The 22,586-nt window shown below is 44.3% G+C and overlaps 1 protein-coding gene across 7 annotated transcripts in view; it reads right to left on the bottom strand.

Moving 5' to 3' along the window:
- Nucleotides 1-22,586, bottom strand: part of LOC122551859 (transcription factor COE3-like) — a 474,992-nt gene that overhangs the window by 38,552 nt on the left and 413,854 nt on the right. For all 7 annotated transcript variants that reach the window (XM_087991763.1, XM_087991769.1, XM_087991775.1 and 4 more), the window contains exons 12-13: nucleotides 8,857-8,922; nucleotides 7,052-7,229 (exon numbers count right to left, since the gene is read on the bottom strand). In XM_087991763.1, the coding sequence (XP_087847889.1) occupies nucleotides 7,052-7,229; nucleotides 8,857-8,922 (244 nt within the window). The remainder of the gene's footprint in view (nucleotides 1-7,051; nucleotides 7,230-8,856; nucleotides 8,923-22,586) is intronic.

The raw sequence follows: 22,586 nt of genomic DNA, 5'->3' as shown, positions 1-22,586 counted from the left end.
AGCAGAGAGGTCTGAGGGGATGATATTATTGAGATGCACAAAGGTCTGAGGAACACAGGGCAGATAGGGATAAACCTTTCCCCTTATTAGAGGGCTGAATATTCAGGGGGCACAGTTTAAAGCTAAAGAGTGGGGTTTCAGAGGGGATTGTTTTCCCTGAGAGGGTGGTGGATGTGTGGAACTCAATACCTGATAGAGGTGGGAACACTCAAGACATTTAGGAAGTATTTGGGTGAGCACTTATGCCAAACCATCCAAAGCTACAGGCCAAGTGCTAGCAAACAGGATTTGAGTAGATATTGACCGGTGAGGTATAATGGGTCAAAGGGTTTTTTTGCTTCCTGTAAAAACACTATGACTCCATTAATTTTCACACAGCAATATTGGCCAGATGATCCCCAGTTTTTTTTGGGGGGCCGGGAGGGGTGGGGCGGGGGGAGGTGGTTGTGACTGGTTGTTGAGGGACAAGTAGTGGACAGAGCACTGAGAGAAACCCCCACTCTTCCTGAAGACAGTGCCCTGGGATTTTCTCCATCCACCCAAGAGGGCAGGCAGAGTCAAACTTTAATGTCTCTGTTGAAAGATGGCACTTCTCACAGTGCAGCACTCCCTTGTATGCAACTTGGATTTCACACAGACGGCTCTCTGTTGATGTGGAAGTCATAACAACAATGATAAAAAAATCCCCAAAAATCTGAAGGTGAGCCACACAGTAACGGATCTCTGGGAGTAAATGATTTACGCTGAGAGTAATGGCTACCTGAGAGTGAACTACATCGAGTAATGAATACCTGGCAGCGAGTACCAGAGATTAATGGGCACTTGTTGGTGCATTATGTGCTGTCAATATGAATTAGTCTTTCACATAATGACAGATTTACATCAGCAATTAGTGTAATCATCTGATTTTCTTTATAATCAGGTACATCACTCAGTGTTGGGTCAGTCTGATTCTGACATTCCCTCAACGAGGGAGTGGGTAAGTTTCTCCAGGTAGAGTTCATGACTTGCAGCCGCTCAACGTGTGTTATGGAAATCAAACACAAATTCCTGAGAGTTTGGGAAGCAAAATGTGCAAACATAGGATTGTGGGGTTGATGGGGCTCTTATATAAAGGAAGTCAAAAGCTGGATCTGATAGAGGTCTCAAGAATTTTGAAGGCGATTGATAGGGTAGATGCAAAGAAAATGTTACCAGTTATGGACATTGATGTGGGAAGCGAGCCCAACATTGTCATAAATACAATGTAGACACTAACAAATCTAATGGCAATCAGGAGGGATGTGAATGACTTGCCTGGATGGGTGCAGCTCCAACAACACTCAAGAAGCTTGACATCATCCAGGACAAAGCGGCCGGCTTGATTGGTACCACATCCACAAGCATCCCCTCCCCCAACACCAATGCTCAGTCGCAGCAATGTGTACTAAGTACAAGATGCACTATAAAAATTCACCAAAGACCCTCAGGCAGCACCTTCCAAACCCACGACCACTTCCATCTAGAAAGACAAGGGCAGCAGATACACGGGAGCACCATCCCCTTCAAGTTCCCCTCCAAGCCACTCACCATCCTGACTTGGAAATATATCAGCTGTTCCTTCCCTGTCTCTAGGTCAAAATCCTGGAATTCCCTCCCTAAGGGCATTGTGGATCTACCTACAGCAGGTGGACTGCAGCGGTTCCAGAAGGCAGCTCACCACCACCTTCTCAAGGGCAACCAGGGACAGGCAGCTCCTCCCATTCCTCATAAGTGAATGAAAAAGACTTAGTCATCCAACACAATTACAGTATGGAACTCACTGCCAAAAGAAGTGGCTAAGATGCTGGATAACATAACTGCATTTAAGGGGAAGAAACAGAATGGTATGATGACAGAGTGAAATGAAGTGGGTAGATAGTGTGGGAGGAGGCCAATGTGGAGCTTAAACATCAGCGGAGACTTAGGAAGTACTTCCAAACATAAAGGGTAGTAATTGTTTGGAATTGTCTTCCACAAACGGCAGTAGATGCTGGATCAGTTGTTCATTTCAAATCTGAGATAGAACAAATGTATTAAGGGGTATGGGCCAAAGGGAGGTAAATGGAGTTAGGCCACAGCTCAGCCAGGATCTGACTGAATGGCATAACAAGCTCAAGGGGCTGAATGGCCTACTCCTGTTCCAATGTTCTTATGGACATGTTGGGCCAAATGGCCCGATTCTTTGCTGTGTGTATTTTGTAGCTCATTTCAGCGGAGACTTCTCCATGTAACACTAATCACCCTGCGATGTGAAGGCGCCCAAGCCGAGCATGGAAATTAATCACTGGGAGTTGGCGGTGGGGGAGGGGTTCATGTCTCTCGAGTTGTGACAAATCACCGGACCACCGCCCTCACTTCAGATTAGGGAAGAAGATAGTCAATGCTTGGAAAATTCAGAGGTTGGAAAACAGCATTTCTTTTCCCAGTGGAGAGGCAGGGGACTTCAGCAAAGCGGGGAGGGGAGGATCAAGGAGGGCAGGATGGGTGGGAGCGGGCAATTACCAACCATCAGAGACACAGCTCTGCTTTGGGACTGGCACTCACAGATCTTCCTGGGCTCACCTTTAAAAGGAGAGACTGTATCACTCAGCCTATCCCTCCCATCTCTCTCTCTCTCTCTCTCTCTCTCTCTGACCATCCCTCCCTGTCTCTCTCTCTCTGGCCATCCCACCCTGTCTCTCTCTCTCTCTGACCATCCCTCCTTGTCTCTCGCTGACCATCTCTCTCTCTGACTCTGATTGCACATGGTAGCCATGAGGACACATCCTACTCTCGATTAGGCCTCGTTTCATCCAGCTCCGACCTCCCGCCGTCCTTTAATTGGTCACAGTCACAGGAGCATAAGCCCTGCAATTAGCAGGCTGGCTGCTGGGAAGTGAAGGGGAACTTTCAAGAGGCACTCTGCAGCTTGTAAGCATGTGGGCTCTGTGCCTGCAGCACCTCACCGCCAGCAGCACCAGAAACACATCGCATTAAGGCTGGAGAGCCTGAAGTGACCAGGCAATATGAGAAGATCATAGCAGTGGCACGTTTCTCCATTCTACATCAAAATGCTATTTTACACAGGTCGGGATGACTCAAATTGTTCCAATTTATTTTCTGTTACTTCGTCTCAGAGACAGATTTCTCTGGTCAAAGAGAGAGAGAGAGGGAGTGGAGAGAGTGGGACAGTGAGGGATGATCAGAGAGAGAGAGAGAGAGAGAGAGACAGGGAGGGATGGCCAGAGAGAGAGAGAGAGACAGGGAGGGATGGTCAGAGAGAGAGAGAGACAGAGAGAGAGATGGGAGGGATAGGCTGAGTGATACAGTCTCTCCTTTTAAAAGTGAGCCCAGACAGATTTCTCTGTCTCCCCCTTTGAGATGCCAGATACAAAACCCAAGCAACAAAAGCTGGAGGTCTCATGTCAGAATAATCATTGTTTACCAATCGCCTTCAGGCTCGGCCATGATGCAGATGTATATTGAACAGCAGTCTAAGTTAGCAATGCACTGAGCATACAAAGTGCAATATGATTATTGAAATGATCTGTGACAAAGCTCAGGATAAGACTGCATGGCACACACTGTCTCCATTAAAGCTATGATGAACCTTCTTGCTATGAGGGAGAGGGTTGTGGGTTCAAGTTCTACAGAAGGTTATCAGTTAATCCTGGATCTATTTCTAAAAATCACAGTAACTTACCACCTGCCAAATATTCCATTCCCACCCCCACCCCAGCATAGGATCAATCATAGAATCCCTGCAGTGTGGAAACAGGACCTTTGGCCCAACTAGACCCTTTGAAGATTGACCCACCCGATTCCCATTCCCCTATCCTGTTACTCTACATCCATCCCAACTAATGCACCTAACCTATACATCCCTGAACACTACGGGCAATTAGCTTGGCCAATTCACCCTAACCTGCACATCTTTGGACTGTGGGTGGAAACCGGAGCATCCGGAGGAAACCCACGCAGACACGGGGAGAATGTGCAAACTCTACGCAGGCAGTCGCCTGAGGCTGGAATCGAACCTGGGTCCCGCACTGCCCCAAAATACAAGCCTCTGTCATAAGCTTGTAATTAATGCATCCACACGTCGAAAGGCAATGAACACAGCCCACAACTCTGTAAAATGCCTCCACAATAGTCAGAAATTAACCTTTACTTGCCAGACTGCGTTACTGAGATATGAATGCAAAGTGTCAAAGGCTCCAGTGCAACACTGAGGGAGCACTGCACTGTCTGAGGCACCACCTTTTAGACAAAGTGTCAAACCAAAACTCTTGTCTACCCTCACAGCAAGATAGGAGCATCAGCAAAAGTAAACTGGGGGGAGGCGATGGCTTAATGGTGTTATTGCTGGGCTATTGAACCAGAGACTCAGGGAATGTTTCTGGAGGCCTGGGTTTGAATCCTGCCATGGCAGATGGTGGGATTTGAATTCAATGAAAATGATGGTCTAATGGTGGTCATGAATCCATTGCTGATTGTTGGAAAAACCCATTTGGTTCACTCACGTCCTTTAGGGAAGGAATCTGCCATACTTACCTGGTCTGGCCTATATGTGACTCCAGACCCACAGCAAATGTGGTTGACTCTTAAGAGTTCCTTGGGATGGGCAATAAATGCTGGCCGGACCAACAGTGCCCTCATTCTATGAACAAATAAGCAAAAAACGCCGTAGTCCCACTCTGCCATTAGGAAGAGAGAGATGACTGGTAGCAGTATAACCTGAGGGTCACCATGCCTCAGGGAGAATATTTTGAAGCAAAGACCTCCATGGTAATCTCAGTCAGTGCAAGAATTGCACCTATGCTGTTGGCGTTACTCTGCATCATAAAGCAGTTGCCCAGCTAACCAGAACATTAAGAGGAGTTGACCATGTGACCTCTTGAACCAGTTCTGCCATTCTCTATCACAGCTCAAACTCAATCTCGGCTCCACCTTCTCACCCCGATTCCCATATTCCTTCCTTTACCTCCAAACGTCTTCACCATCTCAGGTGTCAATAGGAAATGGCTGACCCCTTATCTTTATAACATGACCCTCTCGCGCAAAATTCTCCAGCCAGGGGAAACAGTCTCAGCCCTTGCCCTGCTAAACATTTTCAGACTGTGATCTCTCTCTCTGTCTCGGAGATCACTCCACATTTCTCTGAACTTCTGAGAGCACACGACAACTCAGCTCCATCTCTCCTGATTGGTCAGACCTCCCCATTAAAAATCTGTACTGGGCCTTAAACACTCATTGTATGAGATTCCTCTCCAGTAACAGATCAACATCAAAACGTTTGCCCCTCCCAGCCCACTCCAATTCATGTATCCTCTGGTTTCACGCAAACAAAACCGATGATTTTGACTGTGACCACATTGCTGTTTCTGGGATTTTGCTGTACAAAACAGAGAATGGGCCACCGTATTTCCTACATGGTGATGGTGACAATACTTCAGAAGGGTTGAGAAACTATCATGAGGTCATGAAAGATGCTGCAGAAATACATATTTTCCTTCTTTCAAAAAGAATTCATCCTCCTGCCTCAAAGGTGGCACGGTGGCACAGTGGTTAGCACTGCTGCCTCGCAGCGCCAGAGACCTGGGTTCAATTCCCGCCTCAGGCGACTGACTGTGTGGAGTTTGCACATTCTCCCCGTGTCTGCGTGGGTTTCCTCCGGGAGCTCCGGTTTCCTCCCACAGTCACAAAGATGTGCAGGTTAGGTGAATTGGCCATGTTAAATTGTCCGTAATGTTAGGTAAGGGGTAAATGTAGGGGTATGGGTGGTTTGCGCTTCGGCGGGTCGGTGTGGACCTGTTGGGCCGAAGGGCCTGTTTCCACACTGTAAAGTAATCTAATCTAATCTAAAAAAAGTAGGCTGTTTTGAGAATTTAGCGAGCGGTTGGAAACGAGGCAAAGGCAAGGCTTGTTTCAGTTCTGGATCACCCTCAGCCCATACCCCATGATGCCTCACTGCTGCTCTCATGGCTGATTACTTACAGTGTGGAAACAGGCCCTTCGGCCCAACAAGTCCACACCAACCCTCCAAAGAGCAATCCACTCAGACCCATTCCCCTACACCTAATACTATGGAGAATTCAGCATGGCCAATTCACCTAATCTGCACATTTTTGGACTGTGGGAGGAAACCCACGCAGACACGGGGAGAATATGCAAACTCCACACAGACAGTTGCCTGAGGCGGGAATTGAACCCAGGTCTCTGGCACTGTGAGGCAACAGGCTCCTGGTAAGCAACCTGGCGAGCTGGGGATGATATCTGCAGAAACTTCAACCTTTCTTAAGGATCTGACCCCTCTCGGCTATGGATGTTGGGCTGGGGAGGTTGGAAGTTGGAATTAGAAAAATGTACTCATTTTCAATCAAATGCTTCTCTGATTTTAAAATGAGAAAGTAATGGGTATGCAAGGAGAGGCCCCCCAGTCTTACAGTCCTCCAAGGGACCTTTCTGCTTTGGGGTTAGAGTCCTGAGTTCAGCAAGCTAGAGAGGTGATGGCCTACCAGTACTATCGCTGGCCTGTTTGTGGAGAGACTTAGGGATTCGAATCCTGCTATGGCCAATCGTGGAATTTAAATTCAATAAAAATCTAGAATTAAGAGTCTAATGATAACCATAAATTGATTGTTGGAAAAACACCACCTAATTCACTAATGTCCTTTAGGAAAGGAAACTGCTATCTTGCCAACATGTGTCCTGAAGAAGGCTTACATCCGAAACATCGATCTCTCCACCTCCTGATGCTGCCTGGCTTGCTGTGTTCTTCCAGCCTCCTACTTGTCTACACTACATGTGATTCCAACAGCAATGTGTTTGGCTCTCAACTGCCCGATGGGCAATAAATGCTGTCCTAGCCAGCGACGCCCTCATCCTGTGAGTGAATTTTAAAAAAGATTAGCTGTCCTCACTTTCCATTTTTTGTCTTGCCTCATTTCCTCTTCCTTGCTTTGAACTCATGTGGGTGTTGTGAACTTTGAGCCTTGACCCTTCAACTTTCTGACTTGCCCAAAGAAGAATGAGAGGTACCATGACAAACCTTGGTCGCTGGCCTGTGATGTCTCGGACACGTTGACTGCCAGCTGGCTGCTAAAGGAGTTCACCCCCATCATCGCCGAATGGCCCGATGTATTGGCAAGTGATGGAAGCTGGTTGTGGCTCCTGGGGACACTGTAAAGAGCTTCCGCAATATCTGCCGCTCGCTTCAGGATAATCTCCTGGGGGAGGGTGTGGGGGAGAGACAATTAGACAGTACGTAGTTTGACAAAGAGATGGAATATTTCTGAACAACATTTGAAGAGAACAATCAATTATAACTCGATATTGGAACTTGCAATGTGAGGTTTTTTTATAGGACTGACAGAAACAGAAAGCTTGTGGAGTAAGATCAAATGATTGAATGTCGAAAAATGTGGTGCTGGAAAAGCACAGCAGGTCAGGCAGCATCCGAGGAGCCGGAGAGTCAACATTTCAGGCAGAAGCCCTTCGTCAGGAATGGGAAGGTCGACTCTCCTGCTCCTCAGATGCTGCCTGGTCTGCTGTGCTTTCCCAGCATCACACTTTTTGGCTCTGACTCTCCAGCATCTGCAGCCCTCACTTTCTCCCATATTTGATTTAATGCCACACTTAAGCATGAGGAAAAAGAGTCTGGGTCAGTTAAAGCTATATTTACTAGAGCTTGGAAGAATGAGAGAAGGGATCTCATGGAAACCTATAAAATTCCAACAGGGTAAAGACAGGATGTTCCTGGTGACTGGTGAGTCCAGAACCAGGAATCAGAGTCTAGCGATACAAGAAGGAGTTAATTATCGTTCTTCGGGCTAAAGGGATCAGTGAGTTATGGTGGGTGATCAGGCACAGGGTACTGAGTTGGATGATGATCATATTGAGTGCTGGAGCAGGCTCGAAGGGCCGAATGGCCTACTCCTGCTTCTATTTTTGATCTTTCTAAGACAGTGAGGGTGAAGGTCACAATGATTTCACTTCTGCCTGTCATTGCAACTCCATGGTTTGGTTGAACTTATTGTCAAGCATGGATCTACCATGTCAGTACAGAGGTTTTGTGGAGGCTATTAGTGAGCAAACATCTCTGTCTGCTATTTTAGAGAAAAAGTAAAACTGTTTAACATAAATGGGTGGATTTAATGGGCACAAAGAACATGTTGAAAACACATTAAAGTCTGTATCGCCAAATATCTGAAACAGTCATGTAAAGACTGTCAAAATAAAAGATGATATTTTTCCACATTCTGGGATTGGGATAAATTGGGATTTGAAAAGCTCTGCCTGCCCTGGATTTGGAATACAGATTCAGAAGCAACTTTCAAAAAGGCAACTGAGGAAATACCACACGGAGAGAAAAAAATGTCAGGGACATAGCGCAAAAGCAGGGGAGTATCGGGTAACATGATGGCTCAGTGGTTAGCACTGCTGTCTCACAGCGTCAGGGACCTGGGTCCGATTCCACCATCGGGTGATTGTGTGAAGTTTGCACATTGTCCCCGTGCCTGCGTGGGTTTCCTCAGCGTGCTCCAGTTTCCTCTCACAGTCCAAAGATGTGTAGGTTAGGTGGATTGACCATACTAAATTGCCCCATAGTGTCCAGAAATGTGTACGCTGGATGGAGTGGCCATGGGAAATTACAGGGATAGCACAGAGGTCTGGGTGGGATGCTCTTCAGAGAGTCGGTGTTGACTTGATGGGCCAACTGGCCTGCTACTACACAGTAGTGATTCTATGAGTAGGATGAACTGGATTGTCTATCAAAAGAACCACTGCTGGGCTCTTTCTGTGCTGGACTGGGTGTCATTGCTAATAGCACTGCATTGTCATTCTGTCACCTACCTGGTTGTTGTGTGGCATTCCATACAAGGCTTCAACCAGGTCAGCAGCCCGTTTCAGCAGTACCTCCTGCAAAGAGAAACAACTCAGCTTAAGACAGAGGGCTGCCTTTGTGTAGTGCTCATTCACCCTGCGTAGAGTGGGGAAAAAGCTGGAGAGATGCAAAAATAAAAGTAAAAACGGCAGAAGGAGACATACAGTGAGATAAATATATTGAAATGGGGAGAGAGGCAGATAGACTGACAAATAATGAGACAGATGGAATATACTTATATTGATATGTAGGTCAGGTTGTCATAACTGTATTGGATCAGAAGGGGGGTCTCTCATTAGAGAGAGACATGACTGTGGCAGTTTGACCTCAGGGTCAGCAAACTTCAGGCAAGGGGAAAGGTTGAGGATAACCTGAGGCAGCCCAAGAATTGAACCCACATCGTTGGCATCTTTGGAATTCCTTCCCTATCTCATATCGCCTGTGTGGCTCAGTATCATACTTCAGTTTATAATGCTCCTGTGATGCGCTTTGGGAGATTTTATTGTAATGAAAGTGATTTGTACGTTTTCTCTGCGGCAGTAACATTCCAATATCCTAATGCACTTTCGTTTGGTATGATCTGCCCTTGTTGCACGCAAAACAAAAGTTTTCACTGTACCTAGGTACATGTGACAATAATAAATCAAATCAAATCAATATATCAGGGGGTCAGTTAGCTGGACAGCTGGTCTATGACATGGAGTGGCAACAATGGTGGACTGATTAAATGCTTAGAATTAGAGGAGATAAATATCTCAAAAGATTTGTGGGGTCAGAAGAGATTACAGGAAGACAGAGCGTCATAAAGGGATGTGAAATTACGGATGAGGATTTTAAATTCAAGGTATTGTTTAATTGTGAGCTGGTACAGGCCAAAGAATACAGGGGCAGTCCGGGCAAATAAAGACCCAGGCAGTAGAATTTTGAATGACTTTAAGTGATCTCATATGCAAAGTTCCTGTACGCCTGCCTCTGTACAAGTGCAGACAGGGACAGATAGAAATACAGATACGTTTCTGTGTTTCTACTGATCTGATGCCTGAACCACAGTCATCTTATTGAAGTCATTTACTTTTATTCTCTTGTTCATTCCATTCAGAATGGTTTTGAAATTTAATTGGGAGCTGAGGAATTGCAGACTTGGGGAGTTTAAATCCTGATCAAATAGGTGAATGGGCTGAAGAGTGGCAGATGGAGTTTTAATTTGGATAAATACGAGGTAGCATTTTGGTAAAACAATCAAGGACAGGATTCATACAATTAAAAGTAGAGCCTTGGGTAGTGTTGTAGAATGGAGAGATTTAGGGGTTCAGGTACATAATTCTTTGAAGTTTGCATCAAATGTGGAAAGGGTGGTTAAGATGACATTTAGCATGCTGGCTTTCATTACTCAGACATTTGAGTGTAGGAATTGAGATGGCATGTTGAGATTGTACAAGATGTTGGTGAGGCCTCTTCTGAGTAGTGTGCAGTTCTGATCATCCTGTTATAGGAAGGATAGAATGAAGCTGCAGAGGGTTCAGAAAAGATTTACCAGGACATGGCTGGGAATGGAAGGTTTGAGTTATAAAGAAAGGTTGGATAGGCTGGGACTTTCTTCACTGGAGCATTGGAGGTTGAGGGGTGACCTTATAGAGGTTTAAAAAATCATGAGGGATATAGATAAAGTGAAGGACAGGTCTCTTTTCCCTCGGGTGGGGAATTTAAAGACTAAGGGGCATATTTTTAAGGTGAGAGGAGAAGGACTTTAAAAAGACATGGTGGGCAATATTTTTACACAGAGGGTGGTTTGTGTGTGGAATGAACTTCCACAGCAAATGGCGGATGCAGGTAATGTTACAACATTTAATAGACATTTAGATAAGTTCATGAATAAGAAATATTTGGAGGGATATGGGCCAAGCACAGGCAGGTGGGATTAGTTCAGTTTGGTATTATGGTCAGCATGGACTGGTTGGACCGAAAGATTTGTTTCATTGCTGTATGACTCTATGACTCTAAATCCAATGATGCAGCAGTGAGCTGGTTCAAAACATGTTAACGTTTGCACAAAGTGGGAGACAACTTCTCCATTGTTTTGAAGGCACTGTCTCCAGACTGGACTCCTACCAAAATGGATGACTCCACATTTACTAACACTGCATTCCATCTGCCAGACCTTTACCCACTCACTTCAAGTATCTATGTTCCTCTGAAAATTTCCTCTGCACACTTTGCTGTGCCACTCATCTTACTGTCATCTGCAAATTTTGACACAACTCCAAATCATCTACTTAAATTGTGAATAATTGCAGTCCCAACACTGACCTCTGAGGCACACTACTGGTTACTGATTCCCAACCAGAATAGCTCTCCCCACTCTTCACTTCCTGTTAGTCAACCAATCCTCTAAGCACGCTAAAACTCTACCCCTAACACCATGCTTCTTTATCTTATGCAGCAGCCTCTTGTACAGCACCTTGTCGAAGCCCTTTTGGAAATCTAGGTACATCATAATGGCTTGGAATGTCTTCATGGAATTCCAAAAGATTTGTGAAGCATGACCTGCCTTTCATGAACCCATGCTGTGTCTGCCCAACTGGACAATTTCTATCGAGATGCCTTGCTATTTCTTCCTCGATAATAGACTCAAGTATCTTCCCCACTACAGAGGTTAAGCTAATTAGTCTATAATTCCGCATCTTTTGTCTGCCTCCCTTTTTAAACAATGGCATCACATTTGCTATTTTTCAATCTGCTGGAACTGCCCTAGAGTCCAGCGAATTTTGGAAAATTACCATAAGTGCACTTGCTATTTCTCCCGCCATCCCTTTTAGTACCCTGGGATGCATTCCATCAGGGCCAGGAGACTTATCTATCCTCAGCTCCATTAGCTTACCTCTTCCATAATAATGAATGTTTCCAGGTCCTCACGTACCTTCATCTTTTTGTCAATTACAGGCATGTTATTAGTGTCCTCCACTGTGAAGACCGATACAAAATTCAATGCCTCGGCCATTTCATCATATCTCCCAACTAAATACCCCTTCTCATCCTCTAAAGGACCAATATTTACTTTAGCGACTCTTTTTCATTTCATATATTTATAGAAACTTTTGCTATCTTTCTTTATATTCTGTGCTCATTTGTTTTTCTCATGTTCTATCTTACATTTCTTTACAGCTGTTTTTGTGACTTTCTGTTGTTAAAGTTTTCCTAACATTCTTGTTTCTTGCAGATCTTGGCCACTTTGTATGCCTTTCCTTTCAATTTGATAGCCGCCCTAATTTCCTTAGATACCCACGGCAGATTACACCTCTTCTTACAGTCCTTCCCTTTCACTGGAATATACTTTTGCTGAGCACTTTGAAAAATTGCCTTGAAAGTCCTTTTTTCAAATTTTGGGGAAACATAACAACAGTTTTAAGAACAGCTTCTTCCCCGCTGTTATCAGACTTATGAACCGACTTCACTTACACAAGAATTGATCTTTCCCTGCAGCTTCTCTGGAGCTATAACACTATATTCTGCATTCTGTTCTATTACCCTGATGTACTTATGTAAGGTTTGATTTGCCTGGATAGCACATAAAACAATACATTCCACTGTATATCAGTACAAGTGACAATAATAAATCAAATCAAATTAAAACTTACTCAAAACTCAAATAAGCAAGGTAGCAGGAAATCAATGAAGCATTTTCTCTTCCTAAAACTCACTGCAGCCGCCAAAGCACAAAGTAGGAACATTAGAACACAGTAGCAGAAGTAGGCCATGCAGTCCCTCTAGATAATGACAGATCAATGCCATGCTACTGCATTATCTCCAAAACCCTTGATAATCTTCGTAACTAGATATCTATCAATCTCGGTCTTGAACTTAATGATTGAACTTTCACAGCCCTCTGAGGCAGAGTTCCAAAGATTCACTGTTCAATGAGTGAAAATGTTCTGTCTTATCCCAGTCCTAAATGGATTGTTTTAACATTGTTTCTCATGGTTCTACACCCCACAGCCAGGGAAAACACCCTTTCTGCATCTACTCAATTGATCTCTTTAGTTTCTGTGAGATTGCATCTCATTCTCTAAATTCTGGAGTATACAGCCTCCCTCATATCAATCTCACCTGACAGGATAGCCTAGCCACTCCCAGAATCAGTCTGATGAACCTCTTCTCCACTCCCTCTATGGTAAGAATATTCTTTCTGATATAAAATGAGTGTTTTATAAAAATTTTAAAATCATAACTGTTAGAGTTTGTGGAACGAGTAGCTTACGGGGTTGGTTTGGATTTCAAAGGATTTAGAAATGGGAGTAGGCCATTCAGTCCCTTGGGCATGTTCTGCCAATTAATCAGCTTCTGGCTGATCTGTGGCCTAATTCCATACACCTGCCTTTGGTCCATATTCCTTAATACTTTAGCTTAATTAAAACTTAACTCAGATTTAAAATTAACACCTGATCCAGTATCCACTGACATTTGTGGAAGAGAGTTCTAAACCTCTGGCACCCTTTGTGTGGAGAAGACCTTATTTTTCCTTTATTCATTCACAGGGTGAGGGTGCTGCTGGCTAGGCCAGCATTTATTACCCATCCCTCATTTCCCAGAGGGCAGTTAAGAGTCAACCACATTGCTGTGGGTCTGGAGTCACATGTAGGCCAGCCCAGGTAAAGATGGCTATTTCCTTACTTAAAGGACATTAGTGAATCATATGTTTTGTTCTGACAATCAACAATGGAATTATGGTCATCATTGGACTTTTAATTACAGTCTTTTTTTGATTGAATTCCAACTCCACCATCTGCCATGGCAGGGTTTGAACTTGGGTCACCAGAACATTTCCTGGGCCTCCAGATTAACAGTCCAGAGACTCAATCAGGCCATCACCTCCCCCAACTGCTTCCTAACATCCCTCCTGAATGGTCTGGTCCTAATTTTTAAACTGTGCTCTCTAGCCTCCAACCAATGGAAGTAGGTCATCTTTATCTAATCTGTTTTCTACTGTTCATACCTTGAAGCCATCGGGTTTAACAATGATAAATATTCATAGCTCTGGTGATTTATTTTAACATTCAGTATTAGAGAGAGATGCCCTGGAGAATAATGGGGTTTCATTTACATTAACAGAGTTTCAAGAGAACAAAGTAAACAGGGTCCATTTGGCCCATCGTAAAATGAGCATCACTCCGAGTTCCTGCTTTCCTCCATATATATTTTCTATGTTCTCACAACCAGAAAACGAAGGCATAGCAGAGTCAACCCCTTATGTGCGATAGAGAGGGAAATTCTCTCTGATGTTCATACTGGGATGCTTTTAGGTTTTATTTTTATCGTGTGTTTTTAAATCTTTAAACATGTGTTTTATATAAAGGTTTAGTTTATTCCGTTTTTTTAACTGTATTTTGCGCAATGAAATTCCATTTTCTGGTTAAACCTGAATCAGCAATAAAAGACCATCTTGTTAAAACCAAAAAGATGATCTTTCAAGCCAGATTTTAGTCTGTGATCGAAATTATCCAGTGATAACTTCAGCTGAAACCATAACTCATAAATCTTACCCAGGCAAAAAAACTGTACACAGTGAAATCCAGAGACACAATATCCACCGTATCCCCCATTTGCCAGTAACAGCCTCAAAAACTCTGATCGAGTTTGTCAAATATTGTTTCTCCTTCATGAACCACGTTAACTGTACCCACCGGACAATAATCTTCTAAATATCCAGTCATCACACCTTTTACAAAACAGGCTAGAATTTACTCGATTATAGATGGCAGATGACCAGATTTGGGCTCTCTATCTTATCTCTCCCTCCTTTCTTCAACAGAATTCCAAACTCTAGACAATAATGAGAAAATATAGGAAAAGTGATTGCAAGTTGGACACAAAAAGCTCCCACATTTTGTAATGGAATGATTTTTTTTAAGTGATGTGAAATTAATTGATGAGAAGTATTGTTTGTGTCACTTTAGAGAACTGAATGTAGCAGACTGTGTCCCTGTTTAACAGCTCGTCCAGTAGATAGCACATCAGAAAGGGCATGGTAGCTTCAGGAATGTACTGTGGGTATATCAGCCTGCATTATCCAGTGCTCAAGGCACTGGAATGCAACTTTGACCTGTAACCTGTCTAGACAGAAGCAGCTTTGACCTCTAACCTTCTGCCTAGACAGAAGCAGCTTTGACCTGTAACCTGTCTAGACAGAAGCAGCTTTGACCTCTAACCTTCTGCCTAGACAGAAGCAGCTTTGACCTGTAACCTTCTGTCTAGACAGAAGCAGCTTTGACCTCTAACCTTCTGCCTGGACAGAAGCAGCTTTGAACTCTAACCTTCTGCCAAAACAGAGGCAGCTTTGACCTGCAACATTCTGCCTAGACAGAGGTGACACACTAAGCCTGAAACATCACTAAGGGTTTGGTCTCCTTGGCCAAGTGGAGAAAAATAATGTGCAAGTGTAAGGGGGAAAGCAGGAGATTGACACTCATGCTCATTTTACGATGGGTCGAATGGTCTCTTTTTTCATTGCAACACGTTTGCAACTTTGAACTGAGTGCTCTGATCTGACCACATGGGATGGAATGCTGATATTTTCTAAAAGGGTGATGCAAACTGTTACATTTTTACTTTTGTAGGGACCAACTACAAACTTGCTGAAGTGACTAAGAATACAGTAAATGTGATCATTGCACATCTGTCAAAATTTGAGAATAAATAAAAATTTTGTGGCATCTTTCTTGTCAGATAGTTGTATTTGTGTCGATGGAGGTGACAGAGCATGCCTGTACAAACCATCATGCCTGAGAAAATGATATCTCATTAGCTCTACACCCTGCTCATTGCCTGAAGATCACATTTTTTACCATCCAATTGGGTGGCAGCTTCCATAGAATTCCTACAGTGTGGAGCAGGCCGTTTGGCCCATCAAGTCCACATCAACCCTCTGAAGAGTATCCCACCCAAATCCAACCCTTACCTGTTCCACACATTTCCCATGGTTAACTCACTTATCGTCCACATCCCTGGAAACGATGGGCAATTTAGCATGGCTAATCCATCTAACATGCACATCTTTGGACTGTGGGAGGAAACCCTTGCAGACACAGGGAGAATGGGCACACTCCATACAGACAGAGGTCCGAGGATGGAATCGAACCCTGGCACTGTGAGGCAGCAGTGCTAACCATTGAGCCCCTGTGTGTCTCACCAGACTCTAGATCACAACAGTTTACAACACTTAATAAAACATTTCCTCATTTCTCCCTCTGTTTCCTCTTCTCATGACATTAAACCAACATCCTCTGGTGTTCCATCACCCTGCTAGTGAAAATACTTTCTCCTCAATCTCTTGATGAAAACTCCTCACCTTTTTGGATGCTTACTGATTAACTAAGGTCTTACATCGGTGAACAAAGACAAACACGCAGTGCAGACAAAGGCTGCTTTTGAAATGAAACAAAGACTTGTTAACTGAGGAAAATGTCCATTATTTGTCTTCAGCTGCTAGATGTACATGTCTAGACTGCTCTGCTTCTCACTGAAGACAACAAATGCTGGAGGTCACAGCATCCATGGAGAGAGAGCAAGCTAATGTTTCGAGTCTAGATGACTCTTCGTCAGAGCTGACGTGAAATGTGGAGAGTGCAGACCTCGAATTCTTAAGTGCTTATTGTATGACAAGTTCTTCCTCTGTAGGATCATTCTTGTAAACTATGCATGTGTTCAGAAAAAGTCAAGGAAATGACAGAGCTGTTGATCTGATTTTTATGTGCAAAGGCAACAGCTGAAACCCCAGGGATTGGAAGGGATGGTGTTGACCTTGGCTGAGGACCTCTTTCAGTCGTCCATTACACAATTGAAAGTGGAAGAGGATTGAGAGACTAAACAGCCTAACCCTGTTTTCATGTGCTGAAGGATGATGTGCAACAATTCCCTCTCTGTTGTCCATGCAGACCAAGGGATTATATTGTGGTGCTAGGGGGATCTTCAACCCATGACTTCCCAATGGATAGCTGAGAGTGATCTCAAACTGGCTTAGCATTACCTTGGGCAGAGTAGGACCCACTGCTAGAATTCAACATGTTAGAGTGCTGTTCATCTCCATTAAAGGATCGATTAAACTAGGAGGTAGTTAGTGATTTATACAGGCAGTCAGTCAGTGTAACAGCATTAAGTTGAACTGCATAGTGCAGGGCTGCATTAATTCATTTTTAATGTCTTTTCTTTACCTTTGCAATATTTTGAAAATAAATATTAATAATAAGCCAACCCGAACTTGACTCTTCCAATTCATCAGGCCCTTGCGAAGGTTATAATGATTACAATCTGAACATCCATGGGGGCAGATATTATTGATATCTGTACTCATCCAAACCAAAACAAAAAATAGAGAGGTCCCCAGCAACATAGGTGCCATTCATTCATATTCTCCCAAGATTGCAGCCATGGCAACAATCCATTGACGTCAACAAGATCTTTAACGCTGTAACTGCAGGTTCCATTGCTGCCATTCAAAGACAGGAGCTTTGCCCATGTAAGTGTTGTTATTGAAGCCTGCAGCATCACTATTATAGACCTCTCCGTAACGCAGTCTATAACTCACTCCCAGATATCCATTGTACCATGTACAAGAGCAACCAGTACCCCTTGATTCAATGAGAGCTGATTGCCATTATTCTATTCTTTACAAGCAACAGCAACAACAAAATCATCAAGTTTTCCAATGCCACAAACTGCAACACTGTTCTGTAGGGAACAGTAGATGATCACTGATGTCATCACTACTTGTATGAATATGCTCCAAGCAGATTGACCTGTCCTAATTATGATAATACTTCACAAGTACTAGGCTGTGGGATGTCCTTGGCTCATAAAAGGCACTTTGTAAATGAAAGATCAGATTTTGTTGAAAGAGAGGGGAGAGGATTATTGGTAGATGCATGTCTTATGAATATTAACAACCACAAATCCTGATTGTTGACTTACGACTGCACCTTGCAAGAGTGTTCCACCAGGCTGTAACATAGAGGAGCACAATTAGGCGGTTAGGCCCATTGAGTCTACACCATGGCTGATATGTTTCTCAATGCTGTTCTCCTGCTATCACCCCATAGCCCTTGATTCCCTCACTAATCAGGAACCCATCAATCCCTCTCTAAATACGTTCAATGACTCAGTCTCCACAGCCTTCTGAGGCAATCTGCAGGTTCACCACTCTCTGGCTGACGAAATTTCCCCTCATCTTATTTCATGTTCAATTCCAGATGAGACTAGTCAATCTATCTGAATAGATAACAAGAATCCAGAGAAAGTATATTGCTGTTAGGATGGAAGGGAAGGCTGGTAGGTATAGGGAAAACTGGATGACTAAAGAAATTGAGGGTTTGGTTAAGAAAAAGAAGGAAGCATATGTCAGGTATAGACAGGACAGATTGAGTGAATCCTTAGAACAGTATAAAGGAAGTAGGAGTATACTTAAAAGGCAATTCAGGAGGGCAAAAAGGGGACATGAGACAGCTTTGGCAAATAGAATTAAGGAGAATCCAAAGGGTTTTTACAAATATATTAAGGACAAAAGGGTACCTAGGGAGAGAATAGGGCCCCTCAAAGATCAGCTAGGCGGCCTTTGTGTGGAGCCACAGAAAATGGGAGAGATACTAAATGAATATTTTGCATCAGTATTTACTGTAGAAAAGGATATGGAAGATATAGACTGTAGGGAAATAGATGGTGACATCTTGCAAAATGTCCAGATTACAGAGGAGGAAGTGCTGGATGTCTTGAAATGGTTAAAGGTGGATAAATCCCCAGGACCTGATCAGGTGTACCTGAGAACTCTGTGGGAAGCTAGAGAAGTGATTGCTGGGCCTCTTACTGAGATATTTGTATCATCGATAGTCACAGGTGAGGTGCCGGAAGACTGGAAGTTGGCAAGCGTGGTGCCACTGTTTAAGAAGGGCGGTAAAGACAAGCCAGGGAATTATAGACCAGTGAGGCTGACCTCGGTGGTGGGCAGGTTGTTGGAGGGAGTCCTGAGGCACAGGATGTACATGTATTTGGAAAGGCAATGACTGATTAGGGATAGTCAACATGGCTTTGTGCGTGGGAAATCATGTCTCACAAACTTGATTGAGCTTTTTGAGGAAGTAACAAAGAGGATTGATGAGGGCAGAGCAGTAGATGTGATCTATATGGACTTCAGTAAGGCGTTCGACAAGGATCCCCATGGGAGACTAATAAGCAAGGTTAGATCTCATGGAATACAGGGAGAACTAGTCATTTGGATATAGAACTGGCTCAAAGGTAGAAGACAGAGGGTGGTGGTGGAAGGTTGTTTTTCAGACTGGAGGCCTGTGACCAGTGGAATACCACAAGGATTGGTGCTGGGTCCTCTACTTTTTGTCATTTATATAAATGATTTGGCTGTGAGCATAAGAGGTATAGTTAGTAAGTTTGCAGATGATACCAAATTTGGAGGTGTGTTCGACAGCGAAGAGGGTTACTTCAGATTACAACAGGATCTGGACCAGATGGGTCAATGGGCTGAGAAGTGGCAGATGGAGTTTAATTCAGATAAATGCGAGGTGCTGCATTTTGGGAAAACAAATCTTAGCAGGACTTATACACTTAATGGTAAGGTCCTAGGGAGTGTTGCTGAACAAAGAGACCTTGGAGTGCAGGTTCATAGCTTCTTGAAAGTGGAGTCGCAGGTCGATAGGATAGTGAAGAAGTCGTTTGGTATGCTTTCTTTTATTGGTCAGAGGATTGAGTACAGGAGTTGGGAGGTCATGTTGCGGCTGTACAGGACATTGGTTAGTCCACTGTTGGAATATTGCATGCAATTCTGGTCTCCTTCCTATCGGAAAGATGTTGTGAAATTTGAAAGGGTTTGAAAAAATTTATAAGGATGTTGCCAGGGTTGTAGGAATTGAGCTTTGGGAGAGGCTGTTTTCCCTGGAGCGTCGGAGGCTGAGGGGTGACCTTATAGAGGTTTACAAAATTATGAGGGGCATGGTTAGGATAAATAGACAAAGTCTTTTCCCTGGGATCGGGGAGTCCAGAACTAGAGGGCATAGGTTTAGGGTGAGAGGGGAAAGATATAAAAGAGATCAAGGGGCAACTTTTTCACGCAGAGGGTGGTGTGTGTATGGAATGAGCTGCCAGAGGAAGTGATGGAGGCTGGTACAATTGCAACATTTAAGAGGCATTTGGATGGGTATATGAATAGGAAGGGTTTGGAGGGATATGGGCCAGGTGCTGGCAGGTGGGACTAGATTGGGGTGGGATATCTGGTCGACGTGGATGGGTTGGACGAAGGGTCTGTTTCCGTGCTGTACATCTCTATGATTCTATGACTCGAGGTACCAGCGAGGGTTTTGACTGAGGTTCCAAGGATTCTGAATGATTAGATTTAGATTAGATTAGATTTTATTGACACATGTACCCAGATTACAAGAGTACAGAAGCAGACAGTGTTGCCAGTCTCCAGCGTCATCTTAGAATACAACAGTTAGAATTAGAAACAAGCGCTGAAATTAGAGAAGCAGAAATGGAAGAGGAAGAATATATCCGGATCACTCTCATTGTGGTGGCCATGAGTCTTGAACCGGGCCCACTGATGCTGGATACACCAATGCCGCGGTGCCACTATCACCGATGCCACCGCAAGACGTCCTGTCTCTCCAGGCTTCGGTACTACCACCTGCCGCTGGGCCCACCTCGCTGCTACCACCTTGGAGTTGGTTGCAGTATCGGAGTCCACAGCCAAATGTTAGAGTGTGACCCTTCAAATCGGTGCTGACAATGGGAGCCGGTGCCTTCACCCATCCTGCGCTGTGTCCACCTAGTCGAAGTTGCCGCGCTCCAGCACCCATCTCTCGCTGCTGGGCCCCACACTCACTGCTGTCTCTGGTGGCACCGGGAAGGTCACAGCTCAACTTCACAAGGTCAAAGCAAGAGAGAAGTGTTGAGAAAAGAAAAGAAGAATGAAAGAAAAGGAGAAATGGGAGGATGAAGGCAATGGATGAGCAGGAGCCCTCTTGGAAGGAAACTGCCATCCTTACCTGGTCTGGCCGACATGTGACTCCAGACTCACAGCATGTGGTTGGCTCTTCACTGCTCTCTGGGTAATTAGGAATGGGCAACAAGTAGAATTTAGAACTTATTGTCATATGTATTTTTACAAGAAAAATACAATGAAAAGTGTTCTAACTTGCTCTACCATGGTGCCTTTGTTAATGACAGAAGTCATGATAAAATCATAAGTTACAAAAAGTAAATAAGACCACAAGACACAGGAGCAGAAATTAGACCATTCAGCTCATCATGTCTGCGCTGCCATTCAATCATGGGTGGTAAGTTTCTCAACCCCATTCTCCCACTTTCTCCTCCTTTGCGATCAAGAACCTATCTATCTCAGTCTTAAAATACTCAATGACCTGGCCTCCACAGCCTTCTGTGGCAATGAATTCCAGAGATCCACCATTCTCTGGCTGATGAAGTTTCTCCTTATCTCTGCTCTAAAAGGTCTTCCTTTTACTCTAAGGCTGTGCTCTCAGGTCTTAGTCTCTCCTTCCAATGGAAACACCTTCCCAACATCCACTTTGTCCAGGCCGTTCAGTATTCTGTAAGTTTCAATTAGAGATCCCCCCTCATCCTTCTAAATATAAAACAAAGCTCACCGTGGTCTAATTAAAGGCTCCTGGTCTCAAAGGAAGTCGCTCAAGAGATGATACACACAGCCGGACTGGGCACCACACCCACTCCGAGAACGACACAATGGGACACAAACGGAAATGCTTCTGAAACTTCTGAAGAAAAACCACCAAGAACACTGCTTAAAAGAAAACCGCTGGGCCATCCCCCAGCCATGGATTAACCGACACACCGAGATGTCCGAACACTGAGCCGGGGCAAAACCATCCCCCAGCCATGGATTAACCGACACACCGAGATGTCCGAACACTGAGCCGGGGCAAGACCATCCCTCAGCCATGGATTAACCGACACACCGAGATGTCCGAACACTGAGCCGGGGCAAAACCGTCCCCCAGCCATGCATTAACCGATGCACTGAGATGTTGGAACACCAAGCTGTGGCAGGACCGCCCTCTGCCATGGATTAAATGATGCACCAAGACATCTGAACACTGAGCCGGAGGTACTCGCCGAAGATTAAGATTGAGCTGGACTGCCATTGGGATCATGAACCGGCCCGTTAGAGACCGTTCCGCAGGCTGAGACCAGCATACCAGGACAGACTACACACACGCTCATGGCTGAAGCTTTTTAAATGAAGGTATGATGAATTTCATGTTATCTATACTAATTAAAAAACATTAAAAACAGAAAAAAGAAAACGATAAATAGTAAAAGCGAATGGATACGCAACGGGCTCCTGGGCTGAGGCTATTCTGCTGCTGCCATCTTTACTGACCTAACCAGCGATGCCCACATCCCGTGAATAAATTTTTAAAAATGCCCAACCACCGCTACTCCGCCACCATCTTGGAACATCGAGTGAATAAGAAGACAATATTTCAATTAGCACGGTCACTATTTCAGCGAGGGTGGAGTCAGGTAGCAGGGGCGGGGATTAGTTATTAATGACCAGACAGTGAACTGGACTAACCACATAACTACTGCGTTTGCAAGAGCAGGTCAGAAGCTAGGAACCTGACTCCCTCAAAAGCCTGTTCACTATCTACAAGGCAGAAGTCAGGAG

This window comes from Chiloscyllium plagiosum, unplaced genomic scaffold (assembly GCF_037043375.1).
Source record: "Chiloscyllium plagiosum isolate Xiang-an unplaced genomic scaffold, Cpla_swu_hap1 HiC_scaffold_1, whole genome shotgun sequence".
Lineage (NCBI taxonomy): Eukaryota > Metazoa > Chordata > Chondrichthyes > Orectolobiformes > Hemiscylliidae > Chiloscyllium > Chiloscyllium plagiosum.
The sequence above is the reverse complement of the archived record's forward strand: the minus strand, read 5'-3'. Positions and strand labels throughout refer to the sequence as shown.